Below are 20,260 nucleotides of genomic sequence, written 5' to 3' on the forward strand. Positions count from 1 at the left end.
AAAGCTATAATTAAACCTCAGAAGGGATACATATTTCATTGTTGTGACACCCTGTTATTGCTTTGCTGTGATCTTCCTAATGCAGAGATATGCTTAATGCAATATATAAATATGCAGATTACATTTGAGCATAGATGATGTATTAAATTTACCTCTAATTAAATAAGCAGTCTCTGCACTTGATCCTGATTTGCCTAGCCATACTAACACTTTTACTACTATTATTTTTTGTTATAATTTACACGCTTGCATCATATTTCATTGAAAATGGGTAGATGGTCAGAAGGGAAAAAAAAACATATTACAATTGCTGAAGTTCAGGGGAAAGTGCATTTTAATGCCAGTACAAAATTAATTACACAAAAATATGATAGAATAGATGCAGAAATATAACTTTTAGGGCATTCTCATTCGCTGATTTGACTCAGGATTTATTACATATTTAGAAGTTTTGCACAAAGTAATGTAGTTTTGCTTAGTTTTAAATTTTTTGGCAAGTTTTTTTTATTGATTGAATTTTTAATGTTCAGTACTAGAGAGGATAACATTTTATAAATTTGCAGATCCCAACAAATTTGAACAATATCTGTTTTGATTTGGATGATTTACTCAAAAACATGCCTTCTGCACATTGAAGACGATTGCATAAGTCACAGAAGGCTGACATAACTGCAGCCATGACTACAGAGGCTTTCCCATAATTACTTGCAGTTATCACATTACATATTATATTTTTTTCAAATCAGGCGGAACCATCATAACTAGAGTTGAGCTATCCTAATTGACAAAGATCGGAAAATGTTAAAATAGTACAATCTTTGGCTGGATCGGTTCAGGGTTGCACATCCGAACATTCATCGCAGAAGTCAGCAATCTTGCCAAAAATCGGTAAATGATCAGATGGCAAAACTCATCCTCTCCCTGCCTATCACAGCCATGTCATGTACGGGCATAGCTGTGATTGGCCACTGTAAAAAAAGGAAATAAAAGGATTAAAGCAGTACATACTTACTGCATTCCAGCACCTGCAGCATTACTTACGGGTCTGACAATTTTCACTAATGCATATTCACTGCTTTCCCCTTTCACCGGAGTCTCTTATTGGCTGCCGTTGGACCAGGCCCCCACAATATGAGACAGTGTCTGTGATTGATTGGACACGCTGTGTTCTTATACTGGTGATAAATAAATAAATACAATTGTTATAGGGTCCGCCTGTATTGATACTAGCACAGATAAAACATGGCTACAGGCTGCAGCCCTAGCTGTGCACTTATCTTGGCTATGAATCAATATAAGAGTAACTGCATGTGGCTTTTTTAAATTATTTAAATGTATAATTAAACAAACAATGTGTGCACCCCCCGACTTTGATACGCAGCCAAAATAAAGCCCAACAGCTGGGGGTTGGTATTCTCAGGTTGGAGAGACTCATGCTTACTAGTAGCCTCCTGGACCTAAAAATAGTAGCCTGCAGCTGCCGCAGAGTTTTGCATCCATTAGATGGGACAATCCCGGCACTTTACTCGGCTCTTCCTGATTGCCCTGGTGCAATGTCAATCGGGGTAATAAGGTGTTAATGTTGGCTCACAACTGCCAATAAGCCCTAGATTAGTGATGGGGAGGGTCTATGAGACTCCCCCAACACTAATCCTATAAGTGAAAAAATAAACACATACACACAGAAAAATCAGTGATTTAAAAAAATATAAAACAGATGCAGATTCTTTACTGTAATATCAGTAAGAATATGGAACTCTCTGCTACATAAAGTTGTAATGGTTGATTCATTACTAAAATTTAAGAGAGGCCAGGATGCGCTTGTTGAAAAATAAAATATTACTGGTTATGTGCACTAGATTTTGTAATTGGGTCTTGATCCAGGAAACTAGTCTGATTGCTGTATGTAGAGTCGGTTTGGAATTTTCTCCTAACTTGGAGCTTAGTGTCTGCCCCATGGGGTTTTTGCCCTCCTCTGGATCAACATGTTAGGCTATGGGTTGAACTCGATAGACTTAAGTCTACCTCCAACCTTAAAAAAACTATGAGAAAAAAATGAAACCATGACACAGTAAATAACGCTTTTACCTGTTTCTCTTGGGCTCATATACACCTCAATAGGCTGTATAGTCTCTATGTGTTACCCCCAAATGTCTGTGAAAAAACAATAATAGTACAGCACGGAACCCTATATATCTGTCCTCTGATATTTAGACTGAATTGGACCAATAAGGTCTATTGCACAGCTACATCCACTACCATTAGTTGTGACTGTCAATGCAACATTTGTAATATTAAGAGTGCCCAAATACAAATAACCTTGTAATCTTTGCTTTTTGGTGGAAACTTTTACACATGGATTTTTTTTTTTTCATTTTGAGTGCCATGTGGCATATTTTTATTACATTCAAATAGTTGAATATTCATATACAGTATATAAATAAGTTACATTATATATAAGATTTTAATTTCCATTTCTTTGCTTAATTGTAATCTTTTATTTTACAGAGCAAGACCCAAAGTGCAGTATAATGGATATGCTGGGCATGAAAACAGTAATGGACAAGCATCATTTGAAAATCCAATGTATGATACAAACTTAAAACCCACAGAGGCAAAAGCTGTTAGATTTGACACAACATTAAACACAGTTTGCACAGTGGTATAGCCTTTGGTGCCCATAAAGACTGATTCATAGCCATACCTCTGATGGACAAGCAGAAATTCCATTGGTGCCCTAAACCAATATCTACTACTTCTGGCTTTGCTGCTGCAATCTTTAACACCATTGATCAACAAACGGTACATGCATTTCTAGTTCTTGATTTCAATGAGTTGAGTCTTCTGAAGATCAAGTAAAGACATCCCTTCATTACCAATAGGATTACAATGCCTGGCTGCAAGCTGCTTACCATCAAGAATTCCTTCAGGAAGACTACAGAGTTATGCCACCTTGTTATTTTGATGCCTCGTTTATGATGTATATGGCAAAAGCCTTTCATGCAATATTTTTGGGCACTTGGATCAGTTATGTACTGTGATGGATGAAAATGCCACAGTACATCTATAATTTTTGTATTCCAAGAAACATGAATGTCCTGACTGACACACACTAAACCTGAAGGAAAGGACGACCTAAGTTACGGTTGCACATAAAAAATGCTTTACCATTAAATCAATGACATTTTGTAACAGTTTAAAGCAACCAGATTTATCAGACACTATTTGTGCACTGGGGTTTGCAAATTTTTTCATTCAGCTGGTGTTGCAAAATATTCCTGCACAATTTTTTTGCACTAGTATGTTTGAAACGAGTGAATTCCATGTCATCAAGAAAAAACAGGGTTTATAATGAAATTGTTCAATTGTTAAAAAAATATATCCATCCTCATATGCCACCCATTTCACTAGACACCAGATCTCATGATTCTGGAAGTCGTAATGAGTCATCATTTCCTAACAAAAAGAAACTGTGTTTCTGTTCATTTTATTACAGACAGATTTTACATCTTCATAAACCAACATATGACATCATGTCCAGAAGCAGCAGTCGATTTTTGTACAATATATATTTTATGTCTTATTTTCTTATAAAAAAAAATAAATAAAAAACAGGGTTGAATTAAAAAATTTGTATTATACAATTAAACAGCGGATGTTTGAGAAAATTGTGAAAAGTTATTTATTCAAACAACAAAAAGGATTAAATACAAAGGTATTTTTGTCCTGGAATTTTAAGGTTTCAGTACTGTAGGTGTTACTTTGATGCAATAAGTGTTCTTATGTTACAGAAAGCTTAAAAGCAGATATATTTAGTAATGACTTACAATTTATTTTATCTTAAATTAGGCTCCATCTTCCTTTGTCTCAAAAAAGTTCAAATTTTGAAGATAATCTATTTCTATAATTCATATTGGGGCATACAGATATCCTTGCCTTAACCTCTCTGCCTACTATAAGCAGTGGCACTGGTTTCGTAAAGGGAATGTATCAACTATTTTTTAATTAATTAAAAGCAAAAAAACATAATGTGCTCTATTTTCTAATTATTTTTTAACTATGCATAATTATGAGGCACTCATCTTACCTGAGCTGTTTCAATGTCAACGTCAATAGAAAACTTATTGACATTCACCAAGAATGAGTTTTAGGCATGGTCTTTAACCTGAACATTGGCACTGAGCAAGAAAAGGGAGGAAGGTAATTAGTAAATATAATGAATGATGAATCCTGTGTTATCTATATCCAATTTAAAATAGAAATGTTCTTGCTTGGTATATTGGGAAAACTGCTGAAAAGTAATCTCTACAGATCAGGAATTGTCATTCAATTAAAATTGTGATTAGAATAAAAAGTACATGATTTTGGGATTTTTTTTACTTTTAAATAAGGAGATGAAAAATTAGGAACAAAATAGATGTAAAAAAAAACATTAAACAGGGAACATTGATTTTGCAGAATAGATCATTTTCTGCAAATACACAATCTTTAAGGCCCACTTAACATGTCCGTGTTTGCGGTACCTCTAATGTCCATTTTCACATGTACCGGAGACACATACACACGCATAGTAATCTATGATCTTCACAACTCCTTGGTTTCCCATGAACCATGTGTTTGTGTGAATTACAAGTGTGTCCATGCGATCCACATGAAGACATGTCCATTTTAAACCAACAGCAAGGGCACACTCATCCATACAAGTCAATGTGTCTGTGAAAAACATGTGATGTTCAGGTGCTGTACTGGTTTAGAGGCAGGTAACTCCATATATTACAGCTGATAACACAGAATCCACAACTCAAAATATCTGATGTTACAGCTCTTAGGCTAAGTGCACACACTGCGTTTTTTTGATGCTGCGTTTTTGTGCAGTTTTGAGCGCTAAAAACGCACAGAAACGAAGCGTCTTTAAAAACGCATTTTGGTGCGTTTTTGGCTGTGTTTTGCTGCGTTTTTTCTCACTGCGTTTTTTTATCAGTGAACATTGCCATTAAAGATTGTTGAAAAAAAAAAAGGTCTGATGTCATTTCCTTCTTCCATATGTTCTTCATTCTCCACTAGTGTATGCAGGAGAGCAGACAGCTGCAGAACTACAAGGCTCAGCATGCTCCATCCAGGACTGTATGCTGGAGGGAGAGTCAGGGGGAGCAGACCTACAAGGCTCAGCATACGCCATCCACTAGTGGATGCAGGAGAGCAGACAGCAGCTGCAGAACTACAAGGCTCAGCAAGCTGCATCCAATAATGTATGCAGGAGAGCAGACAGCAGCTGCAGAACTACAAGGCTCAGCATCCTCCATCCAATAGTGTATGCAGGAGAGCAGACAGCAGCTGTCGAACTACAAGGCTCAGCATCCTGATTCCAGGACTGTATGCAGGATTTCTTTGCCCCCCAAACAAAAAAATGACATGGGCTTTGCCATATTTTTGTATGCTAGCCAGGCACAGCAGGCAGGTACGGGCTGCCCCCAACCCCCAGCTGCCTATTTGTACCTGGCTGGGAACCAAAAATATAGGGAAGCCCATTTTTTTTTAATTATTTCATGAATTTCATGAAATAATTAAAAAAAAAATGACGTGAGCATTGCCTAATTTTTGTGTCCAGCTGGGTACAACTAGGCAGCTGGGAATTGGAATCCACAGTGCCGGGTGCCCATGCTTTCTGGGAACCCCCACTGCGAATTGCAGTCTGCAGCCACCCCAGAAAATGGCGCTTTCATAGAAGCACCATCTTCTGGCGCTGTATACAACTCTTCCAGCTACCCTGGTGACGGTGGCTCGCTGGGTAATAATGGGGTTAGGGCTAGCTTTATATTATCAGCTGGCCCTAAGCCCGAAATTCATGGTGTCACGCCAATATTAGACATGGCCACCATGAATTTCTAGTAAAGATAAAAAAAACACAACACACAGAAAAATATTTTTATTAGAAATAAAACACAACACAATTAATGACTCCATCTTTATTGAAATAAAGAACCCCCCTCCGCAGTAATCCTGGGTCAAGGGTCCCGCGCCGTCCAATCCGGATCCAATATCATCTGATCAGTTTGCTGGAAGGCAAAGTGATCAGATGATGTGTCAGGTTCCAGGATGTGTATCACATCACACATCAGCTGATTGTATAAAAGCCATTTATACAATCAGCTGATGCATCAGTGCAAAAAAAAAGATACTCACTTATGTGCTGATTACCGGCAGCTCCTGGAGCGGAGTCTGATCCCGTCTGATCGCTGCAGGAGCTGCCGGTAATCAGTGATGAAGTCTCCTGACGGCATCCACTGATAGGTTAAACCGGCCATGCGCCGGCGTCACTCCGAGACTTACGATCAGCTGACTCGTCAGGTAACTGCATCAGGTGATCAATCGCCAGGTCCTGCAGGCATACGTACCCGGGGAGACTGCACACAGCCGGAGCGGCGGTACCGAGAAGAGGAGCTGGGAGCGGACATGGCACCGGGAGGCTGCAGACAGGTGAGTATGATATTTTTTTTTTTCTACTGTTCCCTTTTGATTTTGCAGCTGCTTCCACCTCTCGCCCAGACATGGCGCCGCACGGGAGCAGACATGCATAGGACTGGAGGTGGACGCAGCGGTGACGGTACCAGGAGGAATCACACTTCTGTATTTACTGACAGAAGGAATCCTCTTCCTGTACATGTCACTTTACTACCCACCTCCTGCGTTTATAGCTGCGTTTTTTGGTCTTAGAAACGCACCAAAACGCATCAAAACACAGCTATAATAACAATTTGCGTTTCTCATTGCGTCTTTCAACATCCAATTACACTCAATGGATGAAAAATGCGGTGAAAAACGCGGGAATAATTGACATGCTGCGTTTTTGTGGTCACCACAAAAACGCAGCTGAAAAAAAACGCTGTGTGCAGACAGCAAAGATGAAAACTCATAGACTTTGCTGGGAGAAGCAAAGTCATGCAGTTTTCTGGGCAAAAACGCACCCGAAAAACGCGCAAAAACGCCGCGAAAAACGCACTGTGTGAACTTACCCTTACTGCACCATCACCCTTCCCTAGTTAAAAGACAAAATATAAGGTCTGAGTTTATTGTTGCTAATGTAAATGTGGATACCCTGAAAGGACATGACATATGACTCTATAAAAACGACAGTAGTCAATGTCAAAATTGCATCATTTGTAGTTTTTTAGACTATAGACATGATACAAAAAATACCTTTTTAAACATAATGTAAATGTAATCAAAATGTGATTTAAACATTATGTCATTTTATTATGACTTTATGTTAAACCTCTCTTGAGTTGGCTCAAATCTTGAAGAGGCAAACCCATAAGGCTAGGCATAGATTGTTTTTGTGCTCACTGTTGGCATATACACATAATCACTATTTTATCTACAGGAGATTATCATTAGAGGACTAGTAATCATGCTGCAGGTTAAGCATATTTACAAGCTCTGTATAACCCTTCTCCCACCCCTGATAGGCAGCTTTCTGTCTACATTGTACAAGAGCAGAAATCTGCCAATCAGAGATGTAGGCAGAGCTATACAGAGCTCAATATTCAGATAATTTCCAAATTTGCAGCAGATGCAAAGGTTATTTTATCAATGCAACTCAGAAAGTGACAACTTGCTGGAATTAGGGTCTCTGCCCCTACACTATGCTGCTTCAGATCGGGTGCAAAAATATGGTGACAGATTGCCTTTACCTTTCTTTTCCTTCTTAAATTGTCTCAGTACATGTTCCGACTCATTATAGAGTCTCTTAGAATATAGGACATAGCCTGGGTACAACGGTACATTCTCGATACATGGAAGGTTTTGATGTAGTTAATGCAATCAGTGAGATAAACAGCTGTAATATTTTTTTTAATATATGTTAAATAATAAGTTTAAAGTGTGGAACTTTTCTCCTTTTGTTATTGGGGGAATGTCTCAAAATATTTTTGCCAGACATTTCTGCATTTGATTTTTTTTTGGGGGGGGGGAAATAGCTGCACCAAAATGTTGTTCCTGTTTCTGTTTTTAAGCTCTGCCAACTTCTTTAAAAAGTGGACGAAGTTTAGGATGTAAATTATGGCAGATGGAAATTATAGCATAGCTTAAATTATAGCAGAAATGTTCCATTCAGCCAAAAGATGTGCCAATTCTTTAAATGGCGCATCATCTCTTAATTAGTTTGACACATCTTACCTTAGCAAGTCTTGGGTACTAGATAATGCCAGACTTTATAAGTCCCCCATATATATTTTGATGCTTTCTGTTGTCTGCGGGAAAGGCTATGACTGTACCATTTACTATAATCCATGGAAAGCAAATGAACAAATGGGGAGAAATACAAAAGTACTATGATATCCCATTAATATAAAATAATTTGCATAAGTTAATTTTTTTATCATTGATAATAATTGTTTGTGTATGTCCCAATAGCAAAAAAAAGATGTTTTAAACATGCAACAAATTAGAGGGCTTTCATTGTGTGTTCTTATACGAAGATCTTGATTTTTTTTGGTACTTTTTAAAATATTTTAGTTAAAATTGGAACAGATATTTTAACTGCAAATAGGAATAATCATGGGAGTTGTTGTTATACATTTTTATATTTGAGATGAAATTATTTGGCAGGTTAATATTTTCAGAAAAGCCGAAAACTGGAAAAAAAAATCAGACTGTAGTGATTCAATAATAAATGTAATTGTTTTAAAAATACCATAATTTTTGAAAAGAAAGCCATGAAGCTCACATGTTCTGAAACAAATCTGCTTAAATTGTATTGGTTTCTTCTTTTAATTGAGTTCTTCCTTTATTAGGTGCAGCACTGCATGGTGACAGACACCACCTCAAAGCACCATGTGCAACAAAGGCAACCACATAGCGGCAACATCAAGTGAAAGATTCACATAAGCTCACTTCTTTATTTATTCAAGGGATGTGTAGTGCTAATAAACAGGTCAAAGTCGAAAATGATATGTTCAGAATATGCAAATATGTCATAATTGCAGAAGAAAAGTGAAAGCGAGACACAAGAACATAGGGTAATAATGTATTTTAAAAGTAAAATTGTGGAGTGAGGGGTTTGTACACCTGATTGGGTTGTGTATGTCACATCTCCAATACATTTCTGGAGAATATTCAGCTGCTACATTCACTCCTTATTCTTGTCAACTGTGCTACCATGAAACTGCAGTACTTACACATCTGGTAACACTTCAAGTAGCTACTTGAAGCATTACCACATGTGGAGCTACTCCTTTTTCACAACAGCATGGTCTATCTCCTACTCCTTCTCAATAATTGCAAAAGAAAAAGATTATGTGATTAACCTCTTTAGTAAAAGCTGATGGAAAAATAGCAATAGGGTCTTACCCAACGGACATATAGGAGTAATAAGGGAATGTGCTCACTTTATTTGGTTGTGTGTCACACAATCAGAATGAAAGCATGTAGTCAGCTGCTGCAGAGTCCACATGCTAAAAAAAGCCAAAGCAAATGAGGAACAAAGTAGACGTGGAACTGTTAGTATGCTGCTGAAGATATGACATAAACACAGGAAAGTTGAATGAAGGTGGTTTCTTCAATGCATTTCGAAGTGTCACCCCACTTTGTCATCAGGAAAACCACCGGTATAACAGTGGTTATATCGGTGGATTTCCTGATGAAGAAGTGGGTTGATACTTCTCAATGCATTGAAGAAAACCACCTTCATTCAACTTTTATGGATTTATGTCATATCTTCAGCAGCGCAGTAACAATTCCACTTCTACTTTGTTCCTGATCTGCTTTAACCTCTTCATTAAGCATAAGGAGATTTGAAAATGTTTACACGAGTGCTAAAAGGCTGGATGTATATCACATTTCATGAGCTCATTCATGTCTCTTTGAGGGTTTCATTTGAATTCCTAGAAATCGTGTATATACTATATATGTGAAATCAATGGTGCCAAAGACTTCAATTATCAAACAAAATCCAAAAATGCAAATCCAGGTTTTGTTTGAGCAATTTATTCAGCTATATCCATTGTTGCAGCTGTAAATAATAGTGCAATACATTTCAATAATGTTTCTGATTTAAAAACCAATTGCAGTTGAAAAAAGTAGAAAGTTACATTTTTTGGTGTCTGACGATGAAGTCTATAGGTCTATAGCTCCGTGGGAAAATTTCAATCACCATTTTTTTGTGTTAGATGGAACCCCCAACGTAGTCATGAACATGTGGCCAAAGTGAGATGTAAACATATGCTAACGTATTCTAATAGTTAGCTAACTATGGCAATAGCTATCTTTATGTTTTTACGCTCTGGTAAGGGTATAGGGTGAATTTTTACAATAAAAATCTGATGTGCATCTGACCTAGAATTTGTAGCAGAAATCCAAGGCAGACCACGAAAATTTTTGCTCTGAATTTGCAGATTGATCAGTTTGCATGTAGATTATCTCAGTTTAATATGTGTAACGTATGTTTTTCTGTCATATCAAGGCAGAAACTGCTTCAAAAGGTGACACATCACTTATTGAACCAGTTTTCTGTTCTGGATTAGCACCACCATTGATTCAAAATGTTCAACAATAGAAAACTGGATACCAGACTAAAAGGCTTCAAAATTTGTTGCAATCCATGTTGAAAAACCTAACATGGTGGACATCAATGTTCTGACAAGTCTCTGGAACACACCGCACCCTTAGGCTGGGTTCACACATAGCGACAGCGATAACGACGTCGCTGTTACGTCACCATTTTCTGTGACGTAACAGCGACCTAATAAGTCGCTGTTATGTTCGCTGCTTAGTGACCCAGCAGCGATCATCACGTCGCTACATGTGCAGAGAGCTGGGAGCTGCGCACACTGCTTAGCGCTGGCTCCCTGCTCTCCTAGCTACAATACACATCGGGTTAATTACACGATGTGTACTGCAGCTACATGTGCAGAGAGCAGGGAGCCGCGCACACCGCTTATCGCTGGCTGCCTGCTCACCTAGCTACAGTACACAGCGGGTTAATTACACGATGTGTACTGCAGCTACATGTGCAGAGAGCAGGAGCCGGCACTGGCAGCGTGAGAGCGGCGGTGGCTGGTAACTAAGGTAAATATCGGGTAACCACCTTGGTTACCCGATGTTTACCCTGGTTACAGCTTACCGCAGCTGCCAGATGCCGGCTCCTGCTCTCTGCTCGCTTCATTTCGTCGCTCTCTCACTGTCACACACAGTGATCTGTGCGTCACAGCGGGAGAGCAACAATAAAAAAATGAACCAGGGCTGTGTGTAATGAGCAGCGATCTCACAGCAGGGGCCAGATCGCTGCTCAGTGTCACACACAGCGAGATCGCTAATGAGGTCACTGTTGTGTCACCAAAACCGTGACGTAGCAGCGATTTCGGTAGCGATCTCGCTATGTGTGAAGCACCCCTTAGTCATAGATGCCATGATATAAAATGAACACAAATTTTTACACACCACATAAAATATCAAGGAAAATAAATAGATTCTAATACATGAACATTGTATGCTTTCTATTATCCATCCCCCTTGGTTGTTTTATGCCTAATTTCATAATCCAGAATACCACTCTAATGAATATTATTTTTTATGACAACTGACACCACATTTAGGGATTTTAACATTTTCTACTCCAAAATACGCCCAAATTATTAGTTTGGCTACTGTAGTTTTCCCAAAAATGTTTTCTTTCTCTAGAATAACTTGTATTTTTTTATTATTATTATTATAAAAATGTTCAGCAATTCTTTTTTTCAGTTTCCTAGGACAGTGTTGCCGATGACAGGGTTCCTTAGACTGAACAATCTATGTAGTTGGTCGCAGAACTACAAAATAGAAAAATGACCAAAAATGTAAAAACAAAATTGCTGGATCTATGTCTGTAAATTGCAGGTTAGCATCATTTGTATTTAAGCCATGAAATCTGGTATGGTTGATATGCGTCCAAACCACACCAGCAACAATATCAACATATCAACCATACCAGATAATGTCAGTAAAAAAAGGATTGATAGGGAAAAATAAATATCTCCTCCCACCATGCAAAACATAATTGTCAATGTTGGTGAAAAGGGGAACGCAATCAATGCTTCCCTTATTTAAAAGAAAAAAATATTGAACATGAATATACGGGGAGCAACAAAACATTTTTTATGGGGCATTTATTGTTAAGCTTCAGTGTAAGCAATGCTGAAGTGTTGAATTGATGAGAAATTGAGTCAAAAGTATACTATAAAATGTAAACATCCTATACATGATGATTGAGCTTTTACAGGATTTTTAAGACCATAGTTAAAAATGACATTACAATACCAAGAAGGAAAAGCTGTATAATTTTGGAAATCACAGATTATGCAAATGATGAAGACATGCAAACCAAATTCTTGAAATATCTTGATTTTTTCAGTATTGAGTATGAGGGACATGTTCAAAAATACACATACTTAAATACCTTGGCATACAATCCATGATAATACTAATGATCAAGGATGAGAAATGTTCTGCCATGCTTGAAGACACTTGGTTTTGCAAATCATCAAGATACAAGTGCAACTTACTAAATTGAAATATCCTCAAAAAGTTAATTTACTTCAGTAACTCAATACAAAAAGAGAAACACATATGTTGTATAGAGTCATTACAAACAAAGAGTAATTTATTTCAAGTGTTCCTTTCTGTTAATACTGATGGTTATGGCTTACAGCCAATGAAAATCGAAAAGTTATTATTTCAGAAAAATAAAATTACCACAAAACAGCTGCAAACGCTTCCTAGTCTGGTTCAGTAAGCTGCCCAAACATGGGGAAGACTGTTGACTTAACAAATGTCCAGAAGGCAGTTATTGACACTCAACAAGGAGGGTAAGTCACAAAAGGTCATTGCTAAGAAGATGGCAGTTCAGAGAGTGCATCCAAGGATAATATTGAAAAGTTGGGTCGAAGAAAAAGGTATGATAGAAAAGGTGCACAAGCAACCGGTATAACAGAAGCCTTGATAGGATTATTAAGAAAGGGAATTTCAAAAAATTTGGGGGAAATTCACAAGGAGTGGACTGCTGCTGAAGTCAGTGTCAAGAGCCACCAACACAGACAAATCCAGGACATGGGCTACAACTGTTGCATTCCTTGTGTATATTCCTTGCGTCAAGCCACTTATGAGCATTAGACAACACCAGAAGTGTCTTACCTGGGCCAAGGAGAAAAAGAACTGGACTTTTGCTCAGTGGTCCAAGGTGATTCAGATGAAAGTAAATTTTGCATTTCATTGGGAAATCAAAGTCCCAGAGTCTGGAGGAAAAGTGGAAAGGCCACAATCCAAGCTGTTTGAGATCTAGTGTGAAGTTTCCACAATCAGTGATGGTTTGGAAAGCCATGTCATCTGCTGGTGTAGGTCCACTGTGTTTTATCAAGACAAAAGTCAGCACAGCCATCTACCAGGAAATTTTAGAGCACTTCATGCTTCCCTCTGCCAACATTCTTTTTGGAGATGGAAATTTCATTTTCCAGGAGCACTTGGCACTTGTCCAAACTGCCAAAAGTACCAATACCTGATTTAATAACCACAGTATCACTGTGCTTGATTTTCCAGCAAACTTGCCTGACCTAAACTCCATAGAGAATCTATGGGGTAATGTCAAGAGGAAGATGAGACACCAGGCCCAACAATGCAGACGAGCAGAAAGCTGCTATCAAAGCAGTATGGGCTTCCATAACACCTCAGCAGTGCCACAGGCTGATCGCCATCATGCAATGACGCATTGATGCAGTAATTCATGCAAAAGGAGCCCCGACCAATTATTCAGTGCATTTACTGTACATACTTTTCAGTAGGCCAACATTTCTGAGTTTAAAATAATTTTTTCAGTTGATCTTATATAATATTCTAATTTTCTGAGATAATGACTTTTGGGTTTTCATTGGCCGTAAGCCATAATCATCAACATTAACAGAAATAAACACTTGAAAAAGATCATTCTGTCTGTAATGACTATGTATAAAATATGCATTTCCCTTTTTGTATTGAATTACTGAAATAAATTCCCTTTTTGAGGATATTCTAATGTATCGAGGTGCACTTGTAACAGCTCTGTTTGCAGTTCATGACAAATTACATTGTCTATATGTGCTAATGATATATTAGGATATGCTGAAAGCCTTAGCAGCATGTTCGGACCACATAGACTGCTTGCAGGCATTGCTATGGTAAATATGGCTCTTGGTACAACTTGGGGAAATGGCCGTATTACTAGTTTCACTACCAAATGAATGTAATGCTGAGTTTTTAGTTTGTGTGGGAAAAATGTTGATGGGTCTGGCTATTGTACATAATACCACCCCACACTATATACTGGGGAGAAACCTAGTGTCCTTTGGAAGGCATGTTTTTGGTATTGACCAAGTGATCTACAACCCAAATTTCATCTTATGATTGTGTCCAAGACAAAGTATGTTTCATCCTTGAAGAGAATGCAAGTCAACTCCATACACTATTGCTTTATTTTTGCCTGGAGACCACATGGTCAGTGGGGTTACATGATGTTCAGTAGCCAAACACCTGTAGTTTTCATTTCAGGTACACTAACAGCTAAACATTACATTGATGTCATGCTGGCCATTTACCCAAAGTGTAGCAAGAGCAATTTCTCTACATAACAATGCATAGATGCATGTTAATTATGCTTCACCAACCAGTCTGCATAACCTAAACATGCTACAGTAGCTTGCTGCATCTCTGGACTTGTCTCCGTTCAAGCAAATATAAGATTTGTTGGTCAGCAATTGCAAAGGGAGATGGCATTAACTAACCTTAATGATTTGAATTCCCAAAGGAATTCAGAGTGGTAAAAGATTCCTCCATGAACCACAAAGAACCTCACAGATAGCATGACAAGGTGTCTTATTGCATGTATTTCTACACAAGGAACACATATTCAATGCTGAATATTGTTTTGAAACTATTTGTATTTTTTCATCATTTGCATATCATTGACATGCCTATAGATTGTGTACTTTTCACAATTCCATAAACTGTCCTTGTTGGCAGTGCATATTCAATGTTGAGGAATGTATACTATGTTCCTATGCAGCAAAACATGCAGTAATTATTTCTCACCTAAAATTCATATTTAGTTCTGAATATTGGAGATTTAGCAACTTCAGCAAGAACTGGTACTGATCAGGAGGTATAATATGTGGGATATCGTCACTGATGTATTATTCTTTCAGCTAGTTTGTGATGTCTCATGTCATATAGTAATTATAGATGGGCAAGCACTAAAATGCTCTGGTGCTCGTTTCTCATGCCGAGCAAGTCAGACGCTCTGAAAGGACTCAACTCAAGTAACGAGTATATTGAGTCAATTATTGTGCAGTTTGGCTCTCCGTCCACATACAACCAGCCATATACAGAGCAATTCCGGGGAAGGGGGAGTGCGTGGTTTTTTGAGACACACCACATCCAAAAACATTGTTTAACTCCCAGTGAGAGCCATTCAGAGACTGCAAGTAGCTCTCACTGAGGTGCCAGCTCAAATCATGCATTGAATCACACATGTGCGTTGTGTTTGTTTTTTCATGAACGAAACATCCGGGCACCCACGGGCCACCTACTCAGGTAATCAGCACGAGTACCCAAACACCCCGATGCTTGACTGAGTAGTTTAACACTTATCAGATTTCTTGCAACCATTTCCCACAACAAATTCACTACAATCTTCAAGAAAATCCACAGCAGCAACTCTTCAATAAATCAAGTAAATTCTGCTGTGAATTTCCTACTGAGGATTTCAAATGTTTAATAACTGTTTGGCTAAAATAAAAGAAAGGAGTTTACCTACATTGCTAATTTTATGCCTCCACAATGTATATACAGTTCTATTGGTCATTGTTTTCTAGATGATGACGTGGTGACACATGTAAGCTCTTCAGCCAGCTTAAATCCTGTTTCTATGTGACATATATACCCTAGAGGCCTGTAAATATGTATATATATATATATATATATATATATATATATATACACACATATATATATATATATCCAGAGAAGTATTAGCATAGCAGTGGCAGAAGATTGATAATATAAGTATACTGTTTTTTTTGGGGGGGTTGTGGGGTTTTTTTTGCTTAACGTGTATCTACACCTGAAGATTTTCATGAACTACTTTAATGAATCTTCATCACATTTGACATATCTAAACTATTAATATGGGCATATAGGTTATAGAATGCTGAAAAAAGCCATACCTGTATGTCTCATATCAGATGCCTTGTTGCTAATAAATCATCTTTTATCACTTTATGTAATTGAGCTCCTCGAGGCTATGGGGAGGATGCTGCCCGGAAGATAACTCCGCCTCTAGAGCTTATTTTAAACCTGCAAGTCAAGCAAAGCAAACAGGTTTTTTACAACAATGAAAGACAATTACCTTTCAAAACTGGCTCAGGACCCAACAAGATGGGGCACTGCAAGACTTAATATAAACTAATAAGTTGGACTGCATAACAATTGTATGGGTTGGCTGTCTCTTGTATTATAGCATAGTAAGTTTTCATGTATCCTTAGATGTATGGCAGAGGGCAAATGGCAGACTAAGGTTCAAGAAAGCAAATTTCCAACTTATAAGAGATAAACTTAGTGACATAACCTGGGACAATGCCATGGGAAATAAAAGTATACAAAGCAAATTGGACACTTTTAAAAGCATCCTTAACATGACCTGTGCAGAATATATACTCTATGGGAATAAACAAGTTAGAAATAGGAGGAAACCACTATGGCTAAATAGAGCTGTAAGGAATGCATTAAATGTTAAAAAGAAAGTGTTTTGAGAATTAAAGCAAGAGGGTAGTGAGGAGGTATTAAATACTTATAGAAAATTAATCACATTTTGTATAAAGCAAATCAAAGATTGAGACGGAGAAACTCAATGCCAGAGAAAGTAAAAAAAATCCAAAAATAGTTTGAACTAGATAAACAGAAAGAAACTTAAAAATTATAGTGTTGGCCCCCTCAAAAATAGTCTGGGAGAAATGGTGGAAGAGGATGAAGGAAATGTCAATCTGGTAAATGCCTTTTTCTCTACAGTATTTATACAAGAAAATCCTATGACAGATGACATGATCAGGGATACCTTACACTTTGTATTAAATGTCACCTGGGCCTCGGGTAGAGAAATCCCCATGCCCAAATAGCATACACCCCCAAGAACTGCAGGAATTAAGTACGGTGATAGACAGACCATTATTTTTAATGTTCACAGATTCCATATTAACAGGAGCCATACCACAGGACTAGCACATAGCAACTGTGGTTCCAATTTGCAAAAAGGGACAAAATTTGCACCTGGAAATTAAAGGCTGTTAGTTTAACCTCTACAGTGGGTAAAATCCTTGAGCGTTTCGGAAGAGATGCTATCCTTGACTATCTCAAGAAGAAAAACCTCATGACCCAGTGTCAACATGGGTTTATGAGGGATGCGTCCTGTCAAACTCATCTGATCAGCTTCTATGAGGAGGTAATTTCCAGACTGGACAATGGAAATGCAGTGGATGTTGTCTATATCAATTTCTCAAAGATGATTGATACAGTGCCACACAAAGGGTTGGAACATAAAATGACAATAATGGGAATAGGGGAAAATATGTGTAAGTGGGTTAAGAACTGGCTGAGTGATAGGAAATAAAGGGTGGTTATTAATTCAACACACTTGGACTGAGTCATAGTTAACAGTGGGGGTACCAAAGGGGTCAGTATTGGGCCCTCTTTTTTGACATATTTCTTAATGGCCTTGTAGGGGATATAGCGAGTAAAATTTCAATATTTGCAGATAATACTATATTCTGCAAGGTAATCAATACAGAAGAGGATAATTTAATATTACAGAAGGATTTATGTAAGCTGCAGGCTTGAGCTGAGAAATGGCAATTAAAGTTTAATGTGGATAAATGTAAAGTCATGCACTAGGGCAGAAGACATACAATTTCAAATTTTGTACTTAATTTTAAAACACTAAGTAAACCTGTCACTGGAAAAGACTTAGGTGTATAGGTGGACAGCAAACTCAACTTTGCTGACCAGTGTCGGGCAGCTGCTGCCAAAGATAATAAAACAATGGAATGCATTAAAAGAGGCATAGATACTTATGAGAACATAGTTTTAGCCTTATACAAGGCACTAGTGCAACCACACTTAGGATACTGTGTATCATTTTGGTCCCCAGTATATAAAACGAACATAGCTTGTCTAGAAATACAATTTCCTGCATTATATATTTTTGAGTTCCAAATTCATACAAATTAAGCATTTATACAGGCTCAAATAGTCCCTACTGATTGACTGAACTATAACATATGATGTGATAGGTAGGCAATGTAAAGAAGCCAAAGTTCTCATGCTTGAGGTCTCATAAACCTTCTGTGGCTGATGCAATCTGCTACAATTTATAAAAAGGTGGTGGGCATTTTTTTTATTCATGCAAATCGAATCGACCTTATTCACCATACCCATAAAATTCATAAAATTAAATTTGAATTTGATTCACATCTAATTAATAGAGATGAGCGAACCGGTCCCGGTTCAGCTCGAGGTCGGCTCGCCGAACGGGGGTCCCGTTCGAGTTCGGTTCGTCGAACGTTCGACGAACCGAACTCGAACTTATAGGCTATAATGGGAGGCAATCACAAACACATAAAAATGCATGATAAATGTACACAAACAGTTAATAAACATTGCCATAACACTTACCGGTCCTCGCGATCCCTTCTGCACTCTATCTCCTGCCGCTATTCCATCCGATGATCGCTGAATCCTCCCGGTGACCTGCACTGCCAGCAGAGATGCAGGACCTATCGTGACGTCAAAATAGCCATGTGACCAGTCACGTGGCTATTATCTCATTGGCTACAGACTGGTCACATGACTATGACACGTCATGTAGGACCTGCGAGTGCATCTCTCCGGTACACGGTGCACATATGTGTATTGCCGTGTACCGGCGACATGCTCTAGCACACGGTCGACTCCCCGTTCCGTTAGGGACCGGCTGACACAGCCGGTCATTAACGGAGATCACCGTTGCCATAGCAACGCAGTTAGTGGTGATGTCACCGCTAACCGCGGCTCCGAGAGCACCGTTGCTATGGTAACGCGTCTGTCAGCGTTACCGCTGTTACCGCTAGCAGCCAGCACTGATCACTCACGGAGTGAAGGCTGCACGCTGCTTCCCGATTGTAGTGAGGATTGTAGTGAGGATGGAGGTTCCCCAGCCCCAAGTGATGAGCTGGTGCACCTCATCCTCACTACAATCGTCACTACTACTACACTAGAAAGAAAGAAGACAGAAGAGCAGGATCGTGGAGGGCTGACAGGGGGTAATAAAGATGGAGTCTCTAATGTGTCTGTGTATTTATTTCTATTAAAGTATTCTTTCTCTGTGTGGTGTTTTTTTTAACCCTTTATTGGAGATTCTTAATGGCCGGGTCAAACGTGCCTGACATTAAGAATCTCTGGCTTAATACTGGCTAGTAAAACAAAGCCAGTATTAACTCATGATTACCCAACAAGCCACCCGGCTCCAGGGCTGTTGGAAGAGTTGGATACAGCGCCAGATGATGGCGCTTCTATGAGAGTGCCACTTTCTGGGATGGCTGCGGACTGAAACCCGCAGCAGAGGTGCCCAGAAACCTCGGGCTAACCTGTGCTGCAGATTCCAATCCCCAGCTGCCTAGTTGTACCCGGCTGGACACAAAAATGGGGCGAAGCCCACGTCATTTGTTTTTTAATTAATTCATGAAATAAGTGAAATAATTAAAAAAAAACGGGCTTCCCTATATTTTTGGTTTCCAGCCGGGTACAAATAGGCAACTGGGGGTTGGAGGCAGCCCGTGGCTGCCTGCTGTACCTGGCTAGCATACAAAAATATGGCGAAGCTCACGTCCTTTTTTTTGTAGTTTTTTGGCAAAAAAAATAAAAAATGCTTCCCTGGATTTTCCATTGCCAGTGAAGGTAACACCAAGCAGTGGGGGTTAGCAGCCAGTAGCTGCTTGGATTACCCTTAGCTAGCAATACAAAAAATGCAGCGGGAGCCCATATATATTTTTTTTAATTATTTATTTAAATAACTAAAAATAAAATGGGCTTCCCTGTATTTTGATTGCTGGACATCACAGTGCTGTAAAAATAAATCTTTAAAAAAATGACGTAGCGCTCCGCGGTATTTTTGATTCTCAGCGCAGATAAAGCAGACAGCTATGGGTTGCCACCCCCATCTGCCTGCCGTTAC

At 38.6% G+C, this 20,260-nt stretch overlaps 1 protein-coding gene across 2 annotated transcripts in view; it reads left to right on the top strand.

Annotated features, from left to right (window-relative positions):
* CSMD1 (CUB and Sushi multiple domains 1) overlaps window positions 1-4,938 on the top strand; it is a 2,926,925-nt gene extending 2,921,987 nt beyond the window's left edge. The window contains exon 71 of one of the 2 annotated variants that reach the window (XM_075340315.1): window positions 2,509-2,589. Coding sequence is in view for 1 of the 2 variants with exons in the window: in XM_075340314.1 (XP_075196429.1) it covers window positions 2,509-2,668 (160 nt within the window). In the remaining variant the exon portion in view is untranslated. Of the gene's footprint in view, window positions 1-2,508 lie in introns of both variants that reach the window. The other variant, XM_075340314.1, reaches the window with a different exon arrangement.
* Window positions 4,939-20,260: the final 15,322 nt, after the last annotated feature.

The sequence above is a fragment of the Anomaloglossus baeobatrachus genome, chromosome 3, assembly GCF_048569485.1.
Source record: "Anomaloglossus baeobatrachus isolate aAnoBae1 chromosome 3, aAnoBae1.hap1, whole genome shotgun sequence".
In the NCBI taxonomy this organism is placed as follows: Eukaryota; Metazoa; Chordata; class Amphibia; order Anura; family Aromobatidae; genus Anomaloglossus; species Anomaloglossus baeobatrachus.